The following is a 21,540-nucleotide window of genomic DNA, read 5'->3' on the forward strand; positions in this document are numbered from 1 at the left end:
TACAGCAGCATGACCAATTACATGTATGTGAAGTAAAAGTACTGCAGTAGTAGTAGTAGTGCTTCAGCAGCATTTCACTTTTGGAGCTGATCCCGAAAAAGCTAGTAATTTACTATAGTACTTTATAGTAGTACTTAAGTATAATAATAATGGTCTACCAGTCAGAATACTTCAGGTCTAAAGTACTACTACAAAATACCACTACAAGGTACTTGTTTCCAGAAGAATATTCATGAACAGGTGAAGAACAGTTTCTGTCATAACTTAAATTCTATAAAAACATGTTTTCATTGTTTCTGTCTGAAGGTCAAAGATCACTGACATCAGTTTCTGACTGACAGCTGTCAGTCAGATGGTGTGAACCAATCAGGAAGCAGAGGGTAGACTTCAACATGGAGGAGTGACACTCAGGCGAGTATGTGTGATTCAGTGTTTCAGCAGCAGCACCTCCAGATCTCATGGATCTTTGCGCCTGTTTGTTCACTCGGACTTTTGGTCTGTTGAGTTTTGTATTTGGGTGCAGTCACAGACACACAAGTTCTTCTCTGTCTGCTGTTTGATTTATGACACTACGAGCTGCAGAAGGTTTAGTCCACTCCTGTGATCTAGTTCTGCAGTGAAGCCGTCATAACAACAGCATAATTAACAAGGTTTCTGGTCTGAACCTGCAGGCTGACCTCAGAATTCAAAATTAGGTCAAGGTGTGGATTGTGATAGTCTTGTCCTGGTTCTGATGGAGCAGAACCAGAGACCACATTGGAGTTACCTGAAGAGGCAGAGAGCAAGACCTGCAGAGTCCAGCATGATCCCTCTCACCCTGTCCCTGGCCTTTTGTGGCCACTTTGTGAATGCTGGATCCTGTCGGCCTGTGATGCCCACACAGCGCTCCAGCCTCTAGTGTGCAACTGACCACAATCCAGACCTGATTCTAACCTGAGTCCTAAAAACCAAGCCTGAACCCTCAAAAAACATGTCCTCACAGTGTTAGTATAAAAGTCAAATTGTTTGGTCCTCACTCGTCCACAGACTCAGAGTTAGCACCAAATACAGTCGGTCTCTTATTTCCTGAATGAAGACAGAAACAGTTTGTCATTTTTCTGTTTGCTGAGCTCCGATTGGCGGCTGTCAGCTTCCTGTTCAGCTTAAATATGAAAGAGGAGAGAAAAACACACTGATGGTGATTTTTACTTCTTAGATTTTTAGCAGCACAGTTATTGAACCCCAGTCTCCCACATGGAGGGCAGTGATGTTACCACTACACTGGTGGATTCAGCTCAGTCAGACAGAGCTGCAGAGCTGTGATTGGCTGAAAACTGCACTGACGACGGTCTGTGTTTTCAGTTTGCTCCTCACTGCTCACAGGAAATACTTGGTTTATTTTCTTCTTCTGTGGTCGACACACATTCCTCCTTCACACACATGTGCAGTGAGGCCTCGAATTGGCAGAGATCCTCGGGGAAACATTCTGATTAGATGAGTGGACCCTGAGAGGAGAAGGAAAATCTCCCTGTGAAACACAAACACACAGTTAAACACAGTAACAAAAAGTAACACACAGTAATACACAGAGTAATACACAGTAATACAAAGAGTAAAACACTGTAATACACAGTAATACACAGAGTAACACACAGTAATACACAGAGTAACACAAAGTAATACACAGTAATACACAGTAACACAAAGTAATACACAGTAATAAACAGTAATACACAGTAACACAAAGTAATACACAGTAATAAACAGTAATACACAGAATAACACACAGTAATACACAGAGTAACACAAAGTAATACACAGAGTAACACAAAGTAATACACAGTAACACACAGTAATACACAGAGTAACACACAGTAATACACAGTAATAAACAGTAATACACAGAGTAACACACAGTAATACACAGTAACAAAAAGTAATACACAGTAACACACAGAGTAAAAACAGTAATACACAGTAACACAAGGTAATACACAGTAATAAACAGTAATACACAGAGTAACACACAGTAATACACAGTAACACATAGTAATACACCGAGTAACACACAGTAATACACAGAGTAACACAAAGTAATACACAGTAACATACAGTAATACACAGAGTAACACACAGTAATACACAGTAATAAACAGTAATACACAGAGTAACACACAGTAATACACAGAGTAACACAAAGTAATACACAGTAACATACAGTAATACACAGAGTAACACATAGTAATACACAGTAATAAACAGTAATACACAGAGTAACACACAGTAATACACACAGTAATACACAGAGTAACACAAAGTAATACACAGTAATAAACAGTAATACACAGTAACACAAAGTAATACACAGCAATAAACAGTAATACACAGAATAACACACAGTAATACACAGAGTAACACAAAGTAATGAACAGTAATACACAGTAAAACACATAGTAACACACAGTAACACATAGTAATACACAGAGTAACACACAGTAATACACAGAGTAACACAAAGTAATACACAGTAATAAACAGTAATACACAGTAACACAAAGTAACACACAGTAATACACAGAGTAACACAAAGTAATACACAGTAATACACAGAGTAACACACAGTAATACACAGAGTAACACAAAGTAATACACAGTAATAAACAGTAATACACAGAATAACACACAGTAATACACAGAGTAACAGAAAGTAATACACAGTAATACACAGAGTAACACAAAGTAATAAACAGTAATACACAGTAAAACACATAGTAACACACAGTAATACACAGTAACACACAGTAATACACAGAGTAACACACAGTAATACACAGAGTAACACAAAGTAATACACAGTAATAAACAGTAATACACAGTAACACAAAGTAATACACAGTAATACACAGAAATAAACAGTAATACCCAGAGTAACACACAGTAACACACAGTAATACACAGAGTAACCCAAAGTAATACACAGAGTAACACAAAGTAACACACAGTAAAGCACATAGTAACACACAGTAATACACAGTAACACATAGTAATACACAGTAGTAAACAGTGATACACAGTAATAAACAGTAATACACAGAGTAACACACAGTAATACACAGAAATACACAGAGTAACACACAGTAATATACAGAGTAACACAAAGTAATACACAGTAATAAACAGTAATACACAAAGTAAGACTGAGTAATACACAGTAATACACGGACTAACACAAAATAATACACAGTAATAAACAGTAATACACAGAGTAACACACAGTAATACACAGAGTAACACACAGTAATACACAGAGTAACACACAGTAATACACAGAGTAACACACAGTAATACACAGTAATAAACAGTAATACACAGAGTAAGACTGAGTAATACACAGTAATACACAGAGTAACACACAGTTATACACAGAGTAACACAAAGTAATACACAGTAATAAATAGTAATACACAGCAACACAAAGTAATACACAGTAATAATCAGTAATACACAGAGTAACACACAGTAATACACAGAGTAACACAAAGTAATACACAGCAACACAAAGTAATACACAGTAATAAACAGTAATACACAGAGTAACACACAGTAACACACAGTAATACACAGAGTAACACACAGTAATACACAGTAATAAACAGTAATACACAGAGTAAGACTGAGTAATACACAGTAATACACAGAGTAACACACAGTAATACACAGAGTAACACAAAATCTTCTTCTTCTCTTTCGGCTTTTCCCATCAGGGGTCGCCACAGCGAATCATCCTTTTCCACCTAAATCTATCATGAACATCTTCTACCCTAACACTAGGCAACCTCATGTCCTCTGTTAAGACATCCATATATCTCCTCCTTGGTCGTCCTCTTGTCCCTCCTGCCTGGCAGCTCCATCTCCAACATCCTTCTACCAATATACTCACTATCCCTCCTCTGAACATGTCCAAACCATCTCAGTCTGGCCTCTCTGACTTTGTCGCTAACACAGGCAACGTGAGCCGTCCCTCTGATGTACTCGTTCCTTATTCTGTCTAACCTGGTCACTCCTAAGGAGAACCTCAACATCTTCATCTCTGCTACCTCCATCTCAGCCTCTTGTCTCTTTCTCACTGCTACCGTTTCTAACCCATAGAGCAGAGCTGGTCTCACCACTGTCTTGTACACCTTTCCTTTGAGTCTTGCTGACACTCTTTTGTCACACAACACTCCTGACACTTTCCTCCACCCGCTCCAACCTGCCTGCACTCTCCTCTTCACCTCTTTTCCACACTCTCCATCACACTGAACTGTTGACTCTAAGTACTTAAACTCCTGCACCTTCTTCACCTCAGCCCCCTGTAACCTAACATTTCTACCTTGATCCCTCTCGTTCAGACATGTATTCTATCTTACTACGACTGACCTTCATGCCTCTTCTTTCCAGAGCAAACCTCCACCTTTCCAGCTGTTCCTCCACCTGCTCTCTACTCTCACTGCAAATCACAATGTCATCCGCAAACATCATTGTCCAGGGAGATTCCTGTCTGACCTCATCTGTCAGCCTGTCCATCAACATAGCAAACAAGAAGGGACTCAAAGCTGATCCTTGGTGTAGTCCCACCTCCACCTTGAACTCCTCTGTCTGACCTACAGCACATCTCACCACCGTCATACTTCTCTCATACATGTCCTGGACTACTCTGACGTACTTCTCTGCCACTCCCGACGACCTCATACAGTACCACAGCTCCTCCCTCGGCACCCTGTCATACGCCTTCTCTAAATCTACAAAGACACAATGCAGCTCCTTCTGACCATCTCTGTACTTTTCCATCAACATTCTCAAAGCAAAAATGGCATCAGTGGTGCTCTTACGGGGCATGAAACCATACTGCTGCTCACAAATCTCCACCTTCTTCCTAAGCCTGGCTTCCACTACTCTTTCCCACAGCTTCATTGTGTGGCTCATCAACTTTATTCCTCTATAGTTGCTGCAGTTCTGCGTGTCACCCTTGTTCTTAAAGATCGGAACCAGAACGCTTCTCCTCCATTCCTCAGGCATCTTCTCACTCTCTAGAATCCTATTGAACAAACTGGTTAGAAACTCCACTGCTGCTTCTCCTAAGCACTTCCACACCTCCACAGGTACGTCATCAGGACCAACAGCCTTTCCACTCTTCATCCTTTTCAGAGCCTTCCTAACCTCATCCTTTCCAATCTCTTCTATTTCCTGCTCCACAACATCCACATCTTCCTCCTTCTTCCTGTCATTTTCCTCATTCATCAGCTCCTCAAAATACTCCTTCCATCTTTTCTGCACACTCTCCTGGGTTGTTAGCACCTTTCCATCTCTGTCCTTAATCACCCTTACCTGTTGCACATCCTTCCCATCTCTATCTCTCTGTCTGGCTAGCCTGTACAAGTCCTTCTCTCCTTCCTTTGTATCTAACCTGTCATACAGCTCATCGTAAGCTTTCTGTTTGGCCTTTGCCACCTCCCTCTTCACTCTGCGCTGTGCTTCCTTGTACTCCTGTCTACTTTCCTCAGTCCTTTCTACATCCCACTTCCTTCTAGCTAACCTCTTCCTCTGGATGCATTCCTGTACTTCCTCATTCCACCACCAAGTGTCTTTACCTTCTTTCCTCTTTCCAGATGACACACCTAGCACCTTCCTACCTGTTTCCCTGATAACTTCTGCTGTGGTTTCCCAGTCATCTGGAAGCTCATCCTGACCACCAAGAACCTGTCTCAACGTCTGTCTGAATTCCTCACAAGTTTCTTCATTCTTTAACTTCCACCACTTGGTCTTCTTTTCTGTCTTCCCTCTCTTCTTCTTCCTGACCTCCAGAGTCATCTTACACACCACCATGCGGTGCTGTCTGGCTACACTCTCTCCTACCACCACTTTGCAGTCACTAACCTCTCTCAAATGACCTCGTCTACATAGGATGTAGTCCACCTGTGTACTCCTACCTCCACTTCTGTATGTCACTCTATGTTCCTCTCTCTTCTGGAAGTAGGTGTTGACTACAGCCATTTCCATCCTCTTAGCAAAGTCCACCACCATCTGTCCTTCCAGATTCCTTTCCTTCACACCAAACCTGCCCATCACCTCCTCATCACCTCTGTTGCCCTCACCAACATGCCCATTGAAGTCTGCTCCAACAACAACTCTCTCTCCTCTGGGGATACTCTCTATGACCTCATCAAACTCACTCCAGAATCTCTCCTTCTCTTCTAACTCACAGCCAACCTGTGGCGCATACCCACTGTCTACATTCACCATCACCCCTTCAATTTCTAGCTTTATGCTCATCACCCTGTCTGAGACTCTTTTCACCTCTAGAACACTGTTTACAAACTCCCCCTTCAGGATCACTCCTACCCTGTTTCTCTTCCTGTCCACACCATGGTAGAACAGTTTGTATCCTCCTCCAATGCTACGTGCCTTGCTGCCCTTCCACCTTGTCTCCTGCACACACAGTACATCTACCTTCCTTCTCTCCATCATGTCTGCCAGCTCTCTGCCTTTCCCTGTCATTGTGCCAACGTTAAGAGTCCCTATTCTCAGATCTATGTCCCTGCCTTTCCCCTTCTCTCTCTGCCCACGAACCCTTCTGCCTCCCCTCTTTCTTCGACCAACAGTAGTCAAATTTCCACCGACACCCTGTAGGTTAACAGCATCAGTGGCGGTCGTTGTTAACCCGGGCCTCGACCGATCCGGTATGAAAGTCTTACACAGAGTAACACAAAATAATACACAGTAATAAATAGTAATACACAGCAACACAAAGTAATACACAGTAATAAACAGTAATACACAGAGTAACACACAGTAATACACAGAGTAACACAAAGTAATACACAGTAACACACAGTAAAACACAGAGTAACCAAAGTAATACACAGAGTAACACAAAGTAATACACAGAGTAACACACAGTAAAACACATAGTAACACACAGTAATACACAAAGTAATACACAGTAATACAGAGCTTCTTCCCACAGGCGATACAGACTCTCAACCAGCACACCACATAGTACTGACCCACTTTACACACTCATGCTTCTTGCACTCTCTCTGGACATTCGGGACAATCATCGACCCTAGTGGTCACTGCACACCTTTCACATTACTATTTATTCTATTATGCACAAGTCACTTTAAGTATGAACACTTTACAGCATACTTGCACACCCCCTGGACATTTCTATTTCTATTTATACTACACTCCTACCAACACAAAATTACAAATTCTATATTTTTCTACATTGTTCACCTAGGTAAACCCAGGTTGTATTATTTTCTTATATTTTTCTTATATTGTACATTGTACTGTACAGATATTTTATTCTTGTACAGATATTTTATTCTTGTACAGATATTTTGTTCTTAGTCAAATCTACTTCTACTTGTACAGATATTTTATTGTTTCATTCTTATTTTAAGTTACATCTACTTCTACTTCTTTATTATATTTATTTCCTATAAACAGTCTTTAATAGTCTTTAATTTTTTAAAGTCATGGGCAGTCGCCTAAGCATTTCACTACATATCGTACTGTGTATGACTGTGTATGTGACAAATAAAATTTGAATTTGAATATGTAGAGTAACACAAAGTAATACACAGTGACACACAGTGACACACAGTAACCCAAAGTAATACACAGTGACACACAGTAACACAAAGTAATACACAGTAATACACAGTGACACAAAGTAATACACAGTAATACACAGAGTAGCAGAAAGTAATAAACAGTAGTACACACAGTAACACAAAGTAATACACAATGACACAAAGTGACACACAGTAACACAAAGCAATACACACAGTAGCATAAAGTAACACACAGTAATACACTGTAACACAAAGTAATATCGAGTAATACACTGTAATGCACAGTGACACACAGTAACACAAAGTAACACACAGAAATATACAGTAATAAACAGTAACACACAGTGACACAAAGTAATACACATTAATACACAGTGACACACAGTAATACACAGTAACACAAAGTAATACACAGTAATAAACTGTAACACACAGTGACCCACAGTAACACAAAGTAATACACAGTGACACAAAGTAATACACAGTCTTCTACCGTCTCTTCTGTTTTGTCAGACTTTTATTTTGAAATTTATTCTTCTCTGTTTGTCAGGATCTGCAGTTATGATGGCGTCTCTCAGAGGGCAGAAAGGAATGAACGTGCTGCAACTCCTGTTAGGTACGTCACAACAAATCAAACATCAGTAAAGGTTGGACCCTTACCTGTCTCCTCGCCTGTCTGTCTGCAGGTGTGTTTCTCGTTCTTCTTGAGGGAAGAGTCTGTCTGGAGCTGCTGCCACCAGCCTCAAAAGTTCTACTGAACTCAATGTCCAACTTCACTGTGGTCAGTAACACCTCACCTGTCTCTCTGTTCACCTCACCTGTCTCTGTTACATTATCTGTGTCCTTGGGTGTGTTTGGAGTGGAGTCAGACCTGTCTGTCTTCTCAGGTGTGTTCAGGGTGGAGTAATGTGACATGGCGTTTACCTCAGGATTCTCATCTGGATGAGGTTGTTGTGGAGAATCTGGAGTCCAGAAGCACGCTGCATCTCTTTAACATCACCTGGAGGAATTCTGGCAGATATACCTGTGAGGAGTCCTCATCCTATCAGAGCAGAGACATTGATGTCTTCATACCTGGGGAAGGTGAGATCATGTTTGTCTTTTTTTTTTATCTGAATTCGTCCTGCCCTGTAATACTTGTGTCACATGTGTCTGTCCCACCTCAGGTCCAGATCAATGGTTTGTCCCAATGGGTCCAGGTGTGGTGATGAAGGAGGCAGAGGAAGGTACCATTCCCTGCGTTGTGTCCGACCCCCTGCTCAATGTCTCACTCTACGAGCGACCTGGCAGGACCGCGATTACTGGGACAACGTACGACCCGGGTCATGGCTTCACGGGTCGTCTAAACGACACATCATACGTATGCTTGGCCACACGTGGAGACGAGGAGAGAGAGTCCCAGGTGTACTATGTCTTCAGCATCATAGGTGAGATTAGGGATACAGTGTAAACTTGATCTGACACAGTTGACACATTTGGGTAGATTAAGAGATTGTGTCTGTCTACCTGTCGCCCTCTCTACTTGTCTGTCTCTCAGTCCCAAAGGAGATGGAGGTGGACCTGACGGTGTCAGGCACTGTGTTGAAGCAGGGGGAGGTTCTCACTGTAAACTGCACCGTCAAAGACACTGAGATAGTTTTCTTCACCTGGGACTTCCCCCGCAAACAGGTACCCGTCTGTCTACCTGACTTTCTGTCTGAATGCCCATCTCTACCTGTCTGTCTAAATTATTGTGTAACTATGGGGTGTTAATCAGGATCTTTCTCTTCAGGAAATTGAGCCACTGACAGACATTCTGCCCAATCGGATCCGTTCCTTCATTAACATCTCCACAGTAACAGTGTCAGACTCTGGTAGGTTCTTGCAGCTGACTGACAGACAGCACTGAGGGCACGCAAGATAAACCATAACAGCAAATTACTTCTAGTGACTTGCCTGTGTTACCATGGTAATGCGATGAGGTTGTGTGTTTCCTCTAGGTTTGTACACGTGTACAGTGCAAGAGAAAACACAGGGTCAAACTGTAATGAAAAACATCACAGTAAAAGTACTCGGTCAGTACACACATGGACAAAAATTGAACAAACATTTGAACAAACGCACACACAGATGAACACACACTGACACAGGTGAATGTTTGTGTTTCTGCGCAGATCGAGGCTATGTCTACCTGTGGCCCTCAGGTGAGACCAACGTGTCCACGCTCCTCCATCACACAGTGGAGTTCAGCGTGGAGGTTGATGCTCACCCTGCCCCCACCATCATCTGGACCAGAGACAACCAGACCATTGCCACGGAAACCACCTCCATCAGCACCACACACCTGACGGGTAGCAGGTAGGTTACAGGAGAAAAATTAAAAAGTAAGAGTAGTGAGTTACCGTCTGATCGTTGTGGTTCGATGTCGTGCAGATTTTTCAACACACTGACGCTGGTTCGAGTCCATTTGGACCAGACAGGAAGTTACACGGTGACTGTGTCCAACGAAGATGATGCTGCAGAGGTCGTCTTCAACCTGGAGATCAAAGGTCAGAGAAAGGATGACTGTTTATCTGTATGTTTACCTGATTGTTTACCTGTGTGTGGGTGTGTTTGTGTTTGTGTAGTGCCCCCCAGGATCACGTTCCTGTCGGAGGTTGGTAGTACATCAGTGCTGTGTGTCAGCGAGGGAGCTCCACCCCCTGATGTCACCTGGTACACCTGTAACAATTCACACAGGTAAACTTTATTCCATTGCAGTGCCACCCCCCGACCTCCCACCCCCAAACCTAAACATGATCCTCACTTAACACTTAAACAAGAAGGTTTCGTGTTACCATAGCGAACGTGCGGTCTCCTGCAGGTGCAGTAATTTGACGGGCAGATGGAGGAGCCTATCGGCAGCATCCGAGGGCGTGACTCTGCAGGAGAACATCACTGAGGAGGAGGACAGAGGGGTCACCCAGGTAACCATGATGTAATCAAAGTGACATAATCAGAGGGATAGGATATAATGATAACTAACAAGTGTCTGTCTCACCTGTTCAGGTACGCAGTTTGTTGACTCTACAGGCTCTCAGCTCTCTGTGAGCTGTTCGCTGTGAAGCCAAAAACTCTGTAGGACGACGATTCAGAGACCTCAGAGTAGTATCCGACTGTACGTAAGAGTACTGAAGTACTACTGCAGTAATACTGACCTCCGAGTATTGTCCAACTGTGCGTAAGAGTACTGAAGTACTACTGCAGTAATACTGACCTCCGAGTATTGTCCAACTGTGCGTAACAGTACTTCAGTACAACTGTAGTAGTAAGAGTACAAATGCTGACCTCAGAGTAGTGTCCAACTGTGGGTAACAGTACTGCAGGAGTACTGTAGTAATGATGACCTCTGAGATGTGTCCAACTGTACTTAACAGTACTGCAGTACTACTGTAGTAGTAATAGTACTGAAGTACTACTGCAGTACGTCTGTAGTAGTAACAGTACTGAAGTACTTCTGCAGTAATGCTGACCTTCGAGTATTGTCCAACTGTAGATAAGAATACTGCAGTACTACTGTAGTAGTAATAGTACTGAAGTACTACTGCAGTACGTCTGTAGTAGTAACAGTACTGAAGTACTTCTGCAGTAATGCTGACCTTCGAGTATTGTCTAACTGTAGATAAGAGTACTGCAGTACTACTGTAGTAGTAACAATACTAAAGTACTACTGCAGTAATGCTGACCTTTGAGTATTGTCCAACTGTAGATAAGAGTACTGCAGTACTACTGTAGTAGTAACAATACTAAAGTACTACTGCAGTAATGCTGGCCTCTGAGTATTGTCCAACTGTATGTAACAATATCACACTACTTTAGTTCCACCGGCCTCTACTGGCCTTAATTATTAATGTGTGTTTAACTTGTAGTACTATACTACTATACAACACTACTGTCTCTCTCTGTGTCTCCAGCTCTTCTGTCTCAAGTCGCAGTATTAGCTGCAGTTCTGGTTCTGGTCATCCTCGCTGTGATCTTCCTCATCATCCTCATCATCCTCTGGAGAAAAGTCAGAGTTCAATGTAGTAGCAACATAAACTGTTTTAGAAATGCAGTAGTCAGCAGGAGCTCAGTAGTAATACAGTAGTAGTAGTAGTAGTAGTATTCTTTATATTCTGGTTTCCATGACATAATGAGATTCTACTTTGAAACAATTTGGGTCTTTTATTTTGGTGATCTGTTGCGTCTTCCTGTTTGTTAGAAACCTCATTATGAAGTTCGTTGGAAGGTGATCGAGTCTGTGAGTCCTGACGGACAGCAGTATATGTACCTCGACCCCACTCACCTGCCCTACAACTCCACCTGGGAAATACTACGAGACAACATAGTACTAGGTAGTACCAACAGACAACATAATACTAAAAATATAAAAATATAAAAAATACTAAAAAGATTATGTAGTACTAAGTAATACACTTAAATAATGCAGCAGGTGGTACAGCAAGATTGTATAATAGTATCTATTAGTCCAAGATTGAGCAGTACTTAGAGTACTCCTAAAACAATCGAGTTTAGAATTATCCTAACTTAATCCTAATTTAGAATTAAGATTTATTTCAACCTTTCAAAATAAAAGCCCTCAGCGTGCATTATGACACAATGATAAAGACGTCAAACATTCAGTGTGACATTTAAACAGATGTCTGAGTCTGTCAGCACCTGTCTCACCCTACCTGATAATCTGTCTGCCTGTCTCCAGGTCAGGTATTGGGTTCAGGTGCATTTGGTCGTGTCGTCGAGGCAATCGTCTCTGACCTTATTTACCCTCATTCTGCAACTAAAGTGGCTGTAAAGATGGTAAAACGTATGTACCTGTCTCACTGTCCCTCTCTTTCTGTCTGTAGCACAGAGAGTTTTGATCCCACATTTAAAAAGTATCTCATGTTTCCACTGAGTGAATCATTGAGACTTCAGGCTCCATAATTGTCACAGATTTAGGAAACTGCAGCAGCATTTAAATCACAGGAAAAACAAACCTCTGTGTTTCTGTGTGGTCAGCGAGCAGCGGTGCGGGTCCGTCTCTCATATCGGAGCTGAAGGTTCTGGTTCACCTCGGTCCTCACCTGAACATCGTCAACCTGCTGGGAGCCTGCACCAGAGGAGGTCTATACTTTAATCCTTCTTTAATCTGACAATAATCCTGACTCCATACGAACACCGATCCTGTCTATGTGTCCAGGTCCTGTCTGCCTGATCACTGAGTTCTGTTGTCATGGAGACCTGGTGAATTACCTGCAGAGGAACAAACACACCTTTCTTCAGAGTGACACAAACACCAAGAGGTCAGCGCACTCAGATGTGTTTCATGTGAAATGTCACGTCCTCTCTCTCTTTCTGTGTTGACTGAGTGTCTCTCGCCCTGCAGCGACAGTGATGGAGGCTATATGGACATGAATAAAGAAGACAGAGTTCAGTACGTCGCCATGCAGCAACTCAGCTACGCAGACATTGAACCCGCCGTGTACGAGGCGTCGTACACTCCAGCAGGTGATGATGGAGGAGTAACATCTGTGTCGTGGGTTAGATCACTGTCCCCGTGTCCAATAGACCCCATTCAATACTCCATTAATAGGAGCCAGTTTTCACAATTACAAGACACAAAATGTTTTAAAAGAACCAGACTGACTACAAGGACAGGAAAACTTGCGTGAGACACTAAGGCTACCTGTTTTTACGTCCTTATACTCACCTGGAGTTTTCTGAACACCTGTTTTTCTTGACTTGGCCACCATCTTGCCTGCCTGAGCTCACTTTACATTTTCTTGTAGCATTCACGCGCAGACTTGTGTATTCTCTGTGAGCCACTGGGTCCATCAGTCCTTCACAGTGTTCCTTATTATTTGTTAATCAAACTGTTTCTAACTCAGCACTTTTTGCTTTTTTCACTTATTATCACTGCGATCAGGAAGAATGTGACAGGTCCTGTGTTTCTCTTTCAGACCAGCAGGAGGCGTCCTCTCTCCTCCTAAGTGACTCTCCACAGCTCAGCCTCAATGACCTCCTCAGCTTCTCCTACCAGATCTCTCAGGCCATGGACTTCCTTTCCTCCAGAAATGTAAGACGAGACAAGACATGTCATGGTGTGTGTTGACATGTTGGACCATGTTTCCATCATGAGCCTTGTTGCGTGTCCTCAGTGTGTCCACAGAGACCTGGCAGCGCGAAATGTCCTAGTCTGTGAGGGGAAGCTGGTGAAGGTCTGTGACTTTGGTCTGGCCCGAGACCTGACAAAGGACCTGGACTACGTCGCCAGAGGAAATGTCAGTTGCACAGAACTCAAATCACAAAACGGTTAAAATAACTGTGATAATCAGCCGTGTTAACGATGGTGTTTCTTGCTGTAATTGTTGCTGCTGCTCCTGCTGGACATGAACCGACCTCCTCAGTTTTAGTTTTGTTTGTCAATGTGATGGACAAACAAATCCAAGTCCAATGCTTTGATTGTAATCAGCACATTAAATGGCCATGATCAGTTACTGTCAGCAGCAGACGTGAGTTAATGAGCCCTGACCATGAGCTGGACTGTTGGTTTTATGGTTTGGGTTAAAACAGACACTAAAACATCTGTTTGAAACAAATAGCTGACAACCCTTGACTCTCAACGTGACTTGCTCCTTATAAATAATGTTTTAGCCATAAATATGTCTGGAGAGAAAAGTACGGGTAATATTCACCTTTTGCCTGACTGGAACGTGGATCTTGGCAAGTTCCAGTGTTTTTTTGTTTCTGAACCTCTCATCAGAAGGTGAACTGCACGTGAAATGCATATGTTTTCCGCCTCCTGACAACTGGTCTTGGAGTGTTGATTTAATTATGTATCATATCTAATAGAAACGGGAAGAGAAGCGTTGATGTCCAATGTGAGCAGAAAGCATCAGACCTAAACAAACTGAAAAACCTAAATTAAAACTGATATTTCTGGTTTCCAGAGTTTTCTGCCCCTGAAGTGGATGGCTCCAGAAAGCATCTTCCAGAACATCTACAGCTCTCAAAGCGACGTGTGGTCCTACGGAGTCCTTCTGTGGGAGATATTCTCTCTGGGTAGACCAGTATAAACCACTAAGTATATGTGCACACACGTCATAATTCACAGGCTCCTGAGTGGCTGATTGACATGAAGCAGGAAGTTGTGGTCCAGTTTTGGAGTTCAATCTAAAAACTGGTTGTTTCACCTTCATGAAGCATCTGATCACAGCTCGTTACAATTATCACTTTTCACATAATGATGAAAACATGAACCTTGTCTCCTGCTGCTGTCTGATAAACCTGCAGCAGTCTGACCAGTCTGATCAGTCTATAACTGTGTGTATTTTGTCGCAGGTGAGAGCCCGTACCCTGACCTCCCCATGACCCAGGAATTTTACTCTGCCCTGAAGAGAGGATACAGGATGAACCGGCCTGAACACTCTCCAGACAACATGTATGACAGTAACAACACGCTCCAGACAACATGTATGACAGTAACAACACACTCCAGACAACATGTATGATAGTAACAACACCACATGTATGACAGTAACAACACGCTCCACACGACATGCATGACAATAACAACATGCTCCACACAACAAGTACAGTGGTGTGAAAAAGAGTTTGCCCCTTTACTGATTTCTTATATTTTTGCATGTTCGTCACACTTTAATGTGTCTGATCATCAAACTAATTTAATTAGTCAAAGATAACACAAGTAAAAACATCATGCAGTTTTTAAATGAAGATTTCTATTATTACACAACATGTATGACTGTAACAACACACTTCAAGTCAAGTCAAGTCAAGTCAAGTCAAGTCAAGTCAAGAAGCTTTATTGTCATTCCAACCACATATAGCTGAAGCAGTACATAGTGAAATGAGACAACGTTTCTCCAGAACCATGGTGCTACATAAAACGGCAACAAGACAAACATGGGGCTGAGGACTGCTAAGTTGTCCTAGCAAAACACATAAAGTGCATCCTGTGCAACCTAGTGCAAACAGTGCAAGAACACAAAGAAAAAGTGCAGACAGACGTCAGAAGACAGTGCAAAAACAGAACACAAAACACAAAACAGCAGCGACCAGTAGCGGAAATGAATAAAATTTACAACTGAAAGATGGAAACATGTCAAATCTAGCGAGTGTGTGTGCTCCGTTCAGTTTGTTGTGTGTATGTTTAGGAGCCTGATGGCTTGGGGGAAGAAACTGTTCAAAAGTCTTCACACAACATGTATGATAATAACAACACAACATGTATGACAGTAACAACACGCTCCACACATGTATGATAATAACAACACAACACAACGTGTATGACAGCAACAACACGCTCCAGACAACATGTATGACAGTAGCAACATGCTCCACACAACATGTATGACAGTAACAACACGCTCCAGACAACATGTATGACAGTAACAACACACACCACACAACATGCATGATAATAACAACACAACATGTATGACAGTAACAACACGCTCCAGACAACATGTACGACAGTAGCAACATGCTCCACACAACACCACATGTACAGTGGTGTGAAAAAGAGTTTGCCCCTTTACTGATTTCTTATATTTTTGCATGTTCGTCACACTTTAACATGTATGATAGTAACAACATATGATAAATACGTTTCTCTGTCTCCAGTTACGACCTGATGAGACGCTGCTGGGAGCAGGAGCCTCAGTCCAGACCTTCATTCTGTTCGCTGCTCATCTCTGTTGGAAACTTTTTAAGTGACAAATTCAAACAGGTAAATAACAACATAATCATGTGAATGTGAAAGGTACGGAGGCCCTTGAGGGTCGTGGGGACGATGTATGTGTGTGTTACCTCTCTCACAGGTCTCTTCTATGTAATGAAACCAATTTTACAGTTTTGTCTACAGCTCAACATCAAAGATTTATTCAGCTTCAGTTCACTGACAAACTGACTTAGTCACATTTTATTGGTCACTACATGTTGTTGTTTTGCATTAGCGTTACCAGCAGTTGACTGATAACTTCCTGAAAGGAGAAAATCCGGCTGTGGTTCGATCCAGACTGAGTTCATCTAGAGTGGCTGAAGATCACAACAACGCAACCGGTAACACACAGAACCACAACATCAATGTTATCAAATCCTCTAAATTCAGATTTTCTGCTACCACCAAGCTTTTAACCAGGTATCACCATGGTAACAGATGGTGAACCCAACCACCGACCAGCCCACCAACAAAACAGATCTTTCTAATATGATCAATAATATTCTGTTTCACCGTGTTTTCCTTATCAGACTCTAAAAACTAACTGTAGTTATTATAGAACTCACCCTTCCTGTCTTTACAGAAAGCTCCGTCTCTCACCTGTCAGAAGTGAAGTCAGTGGAGGCAGGCCCCTCTCATGGCACATACATCATTCCCATCGCTGACGTCACCATAGAAACTGGCAGTGGCACTGCGCCGGACGCAGACAGGTACAATATGCTGCAGGACAAACATTTCCACCTCATTAGAGAGTGTGAGGAGTTTCTCTGTCGGTAATGATACAGAAAGAAAAACCAGCAGAATCCCCTGAGCACAGAGAGACCATAAACCAGACAGTCTGGAGGACTCCTTTACCCAAACCCAGTTCTGACAGTCTGTCAGGAGGTGCAGGTGTAAGTTATTGATGCAGTAAGATCTCATTTCAAGACCCGTCTTAATTTAACCAGTTAAGAAACTCTGGCCCACATGATGGATGCACTTCTATAGTCACTTCTATCACCAGCATCATTTCTTAATGGTTTCAGAAGACCTGTGTCTGTGGATCAGGAGGATGAAGATATGGAAATACCTGAAACATAATAGCAGTGTTCCTATGTATATTCTGGACTAGACCACCTGTTAAAACCAGTTTACCTTCAGGTAACATTCAGGTTTATGAAACTGATCCTAACTAAACTAAATCATTGATTCATTAAAATGTCCATCCAGTGAGGAGCAGAGTCCGTTGTGGTTGGTCCTTAAACCATCCATCCATCCATTCTCATCCGCTTATCCGGGGCCGGGTCGCGGGGGGAGCAGCCTAGACACCTCCTCCAGCTCTTCCGGGGGGACACCGAGGCGTTCCCAGGCCAGCCGAGAGACATAGTCCCTCCAACGTGTCCTGGGTCTTCCCCGGGGCCTCCTCCCGGTGGGACAGGACCGGAAAACCTCCCCTACGAGGCGTCCCGGGGGCATCCGAAACAGATGCCCAAGCCACCTCAACTGGCCCCTCTCGATGCAGAGGAGCAGCGGCTCTACTCCGAGCTCCTCCCGGGTGACTGAGCTCCTCACCCTATCTCTAAGGGTGCGCCCAGCCACTCTGCGGAGGAAACTCATTTCGGCCGCTTGTATCCGCGACCTTCTTTCGGTCATGACCCAAAGCTCATGACCATAGGTGAGGGTAGGAACGTAGACTGACCGGTAAATCGAGAGCTTTGCCTTTCGGCTCAGCTCCTTTTTCACCACGACGGACCGGTACACCGACCGCATTACTGCTGCCGATGCACCAATCCGTCTGTCAATCTCACGCTCCCTATTTCCCTCACTCGTGAACAAGACCCCAAGATAGTTAAACTCCTCCACTTGAGGGAGGATCTCCCCCCCAACCTGGAGGGTGCAAGCCACCTTTTTCCGGTTGAGAACCATGGCCTCGGACTTGGAGGTGCTGATTCTCATCCCAGCCCCTTCACACTCTGCTGCAAACCGCCCCAGTGCCTGCTGGAGGTCCCGGTCTGATAAGGCCAACAGGACAACATCATCTGCAAAAAGCAGAGATGAAATCCTGTGATTCCCAAACCGGATTCCCTCCGACCCCTGGCTGCGCCTAGAAATCCTGTCCATAAAGGTAATGAACAGGATCGGTGACAAAGGGCAGCCCTGTCGGAGTCCAACATGCACCGGGAACAAGTCTGACTTACTACCGGCAATGCGAACCAAGCTCCTACTCCGGTCATACAAGGACCGAATGGCCCTTAACAAAGGGTCCCGAATCCCGTATTCCCGGAGTACCCCCCACAGGATGCCACGAGGGACACGGTCGAACGCCTTCTCCAAGTCCACAAAACACATGTAGACTGGATGGGCGAACTCCCATGAACCCTCGAGCACCCTAGCAAGAGTATGGACCTGGTCCAGTGTTCCACGGCCAGGACGAAAACCGCATTGTTCCTCCTGGATCCGAGGTTCGACTAGCGGCCTAACTCTCCTCTCCAGCACTCTGGAATAGACTTTCCCAGGGAGGCTGAGGAGTGTGATCCCCCTATAGTTGGAACACACCCTCCGGTCCCCCTTTTTAAAAAGAGGAACCACCACCCCGGTCTGCCAGTCCAGAGGTACTGTCCCCGATCTCCACGCGATGCTGCAAAGGCGTGTCAACCAAGACAGCCCTACAACATCCAGAGACTTAAGGTACTCGGGGCGAATTTCATCCACCCCTGGTGCCTTGCCACCGAGGAGCTTACTGACTACCTCGGTGACCAGGGAAATGGATGAATCAACCTCAGAGTCCCCAGCCTCTGCTTCCTCAACAGAAGGCGTGACGACGGGGTTGAGGAGATCCTCAAAGTATTCCTTCCACCATCCTACAACGTCCCCAGTCGAAGTCAGCAACTCCCCACCTCCACTGTAAACAGTATTGGCAGGAAACTGCTTTCCCCTTCTGAGGCGCCGGACGGTTTGCCAGAATTTCCTTGAGGCAGACCGATAGTCCTCCTCCATGGCCTCGCCGAACTTTTCCCAGGTCCGAGTTTTTGCCTCTGCTAACCCTAACCCTAACCCTCCGCATTGACAATGGAGGTGGAAAACATAGTCCACTCGGACTCAATGTCTCCAGACTCCCTCGGAACCTGATTATAGCTCTCCCGGAGGTGGGAGTTGAAGACCTCTCTGACAGAGGGTTCCACCAGACGTTCCCAACAGACCCTCACAATACATTTGGGTCTGCCAGGTCTATCCAGCTCCCTCCTCCGCCATCGGATCCAACTCACCACCAGGTGGTGATCAGTTGACAGCTCAGCCCCTCTCTTCACCCGAGTGTCCAAGACATATGGTCGGAGGTCAGATGACACAACCACAAAGTCGATCATAGACCTCCGACCTAGGGTGTCCTGGTGCCACGTGCACTGATGGACACCCTTATGCTTGAACATGGTGTTCGTTATGGACAAACTGTGACTAGCACAGAAGTCCAATAACAAAACACCACTCGGGTTCAGATCAGGGAGGCCGTTCCTCCCAATCACGCCCCTCCAGGTATCACTGTCATTGCCCACGTGGGCGTTGAAATCCCCCTGTAGGACGACAGAGTCCCCAGTCGGAGCACCTTCCAGTACCCCTTCCAGAGACCCTATGAAAGCTGGGTACTCTACACCGCTATTTGGCCCGTAGGCACAAACAACGGTGAGAGACCTCTCCCCTACCCAAAGGCACAGGGAAACAACTCTCTCGTCCACCGGGGAAAACTCCAACACATGGCAGCTGAGCTGGGGGGCTATAAGCAAGCCCACCCCTGCCCGCCGCCTCTCACCATGGGCAACTCCAGAGTAGAAGAGAGTCCAACCTCTCTCAAGGAGTTGTGTTCCAGAGCCCAGACTATGTGTGGAAGTGAGCCCGACTATCTCTAGCCGGTACCGCTCAACCTCCAGCACAAGTTCAGGCTCCTTTCCACCCAGTGAGGTGACATTCCATGTCCCAATTGCCAGATTCTTTGTCCAGGGATTGGGTTGTCGAGGCACCTCCACACGGCTGCCACCCAATCCACACTGCACCGACCCCTTATGCGCCTTCCTGCGGGTGGTGGGCCTACGGGAAGGGGGTCCTTAAACCTCTTTTATAATTAACAAAGCGTTCATAATGATGCTCTGTTTCTCCTGCAGCCCTCATCTGACAGATTCGCAATCAGACTCCACCTGCCAGGCTCCACCAGGTGCTCAGGACATGACATCAATAGAGGAAGAACAGGGGGTTGAGGAGCCTCCTGCTTTGTCCTGCAGATGTGAGGAAGAGGAGGAGAGCTGCATGTGAAGGGGGCAGCTGCCTGACAGACAGAATGCAGGGTTTCCTCACAGGCACAGCAGAGAGTTTATTTAACCCAATAAAGACAGCATGCAGCACAGGTAACATTGGTTGATTTAACCCTCAGTACTGACTGTAAGCAGGTATTTTAAAATGTACACACTTATTTTGAAAGCAGAAAGCTGAGTGTACAGTAGGTCCTGGATCAGATGTTTAACTTTCATATCTTTCATTTTATCTCTATATTAGTCTCAAGTGTCTGTGTGTGTCTGTTTTTTGTTTTCTCAGGCACTTTCACACAAACCTGAAGCTTTTATTAAAACATATGAAGAAGATTCTCTGAGTTTGATTCTGGTCTTTAACCAACATGGTCTTGAGAACGTGTAACATTTCTCTGTTAAATAGAAGCAGCATTTGTCTGGAGACAGATCAACAAGTCCTCATGCAGCTAGTTTAAAGGTGATGTCGTGTTTCTCCTTCCTGTCGTGATGCCGGACAGAGGGAAGTTCAGAAATATGCTGAATGTCAGAAAAAGTTTTGTTCTTCCATCAGAATCTGTTTCCTCAGGAAAGAAGAATCTGTTCAAACTATGACTCATTAAAGGGCTGTTTCGCAATTTTTCTCTGAAGCTCAGAAACAATTAGTAGTGGTATCGTAAGGAAAAACCTTAAATACAACTAATTTAAGAAAGTTAAGTCACATCAGAGAAACTGGAACCAGGAAATGTTTGAATTAAACAGCTAATGATTGATCACTTATTTAGTTTTTGCCCAAAGTAGATGTTTATCTGAAAATGCTGTTGACACATTCAAGAAACTGATTCCATCTTTTATTTCAGAGCCATGTACCAACACAGAGGAGGGCAGTCCTCCTAACGTTACTCCATTAAAAAACGACTATCTTGTTGATAATACTGCAGCCTCACTC

At 44.0% G+C, this 21,540-nt stretch overlaps 1 protein-coding gene across 1 annotated transcript; it reads left to right on the top strand.

The window, feature by feature from the left end:
* Positions 1 to 306: 306 nt before the first annotated feature.
* Positions 307 to 20,945, top strand: LOC113161033 (platelet-derived growth factor receptor beta-like). The gene is given in 27 exon segments (XM_026358525.1): positions 307 to 411; positions 8,152 to 8,217; positions 8,288 to 8,382; positions 8,489 to 8,684; positions 8,768 to 9,028; positions 9,139 to 9,269; positions 9,373 to 9,454; positions 9,581 to 9,655; positions 9,755 to 9,938; positions 10,014 to 10,129; positions 10,208 to 10,319; positions 10,444 to 10,546; positions 10,629 to 10,737; positions 11,534 to 11,628; positions 11,821 to 11,953; positions 12,319 to 12,423; positions 12,618 to 12,722; positions 12,799 to 12,901; positions 12,985 to 13,106; positions 13,559 to 13,674; positions 13,757 to 13,879; positions 14,549 to 14,660; positions 14,940 to 15,039; positions 16,245 to 16,350; positions 16,577 to 16,682; positions 16,925 to 17,051; positions 20,475 to 20,945. Coding segments are annotated over 26 exon segments (3,120 nt in total). The 5' UTR covers positions 307 to 411; positions 8,152 to 8,162; the 3' UTR covers positions 20,623 to 20,945.
* The last annotated feature ends 595 nt before the right edge of the window (positions 20,946 to 21,540 follow it).

Source organism: Anabas testudineus, chromosome 10 (genome assembly GCF_900324465.2).
Source record: "Anabas testudineus chromosome 10, fAnaTes1.2, whole genome shotgun sequence".
In the NCBI taxonomy this organism is placed as follows: Eukaryota; Metazoa; Chordata; class Actinopteri; order Anabantiformes; family Anabantidae; genus Anabas; species Anabas testudineus.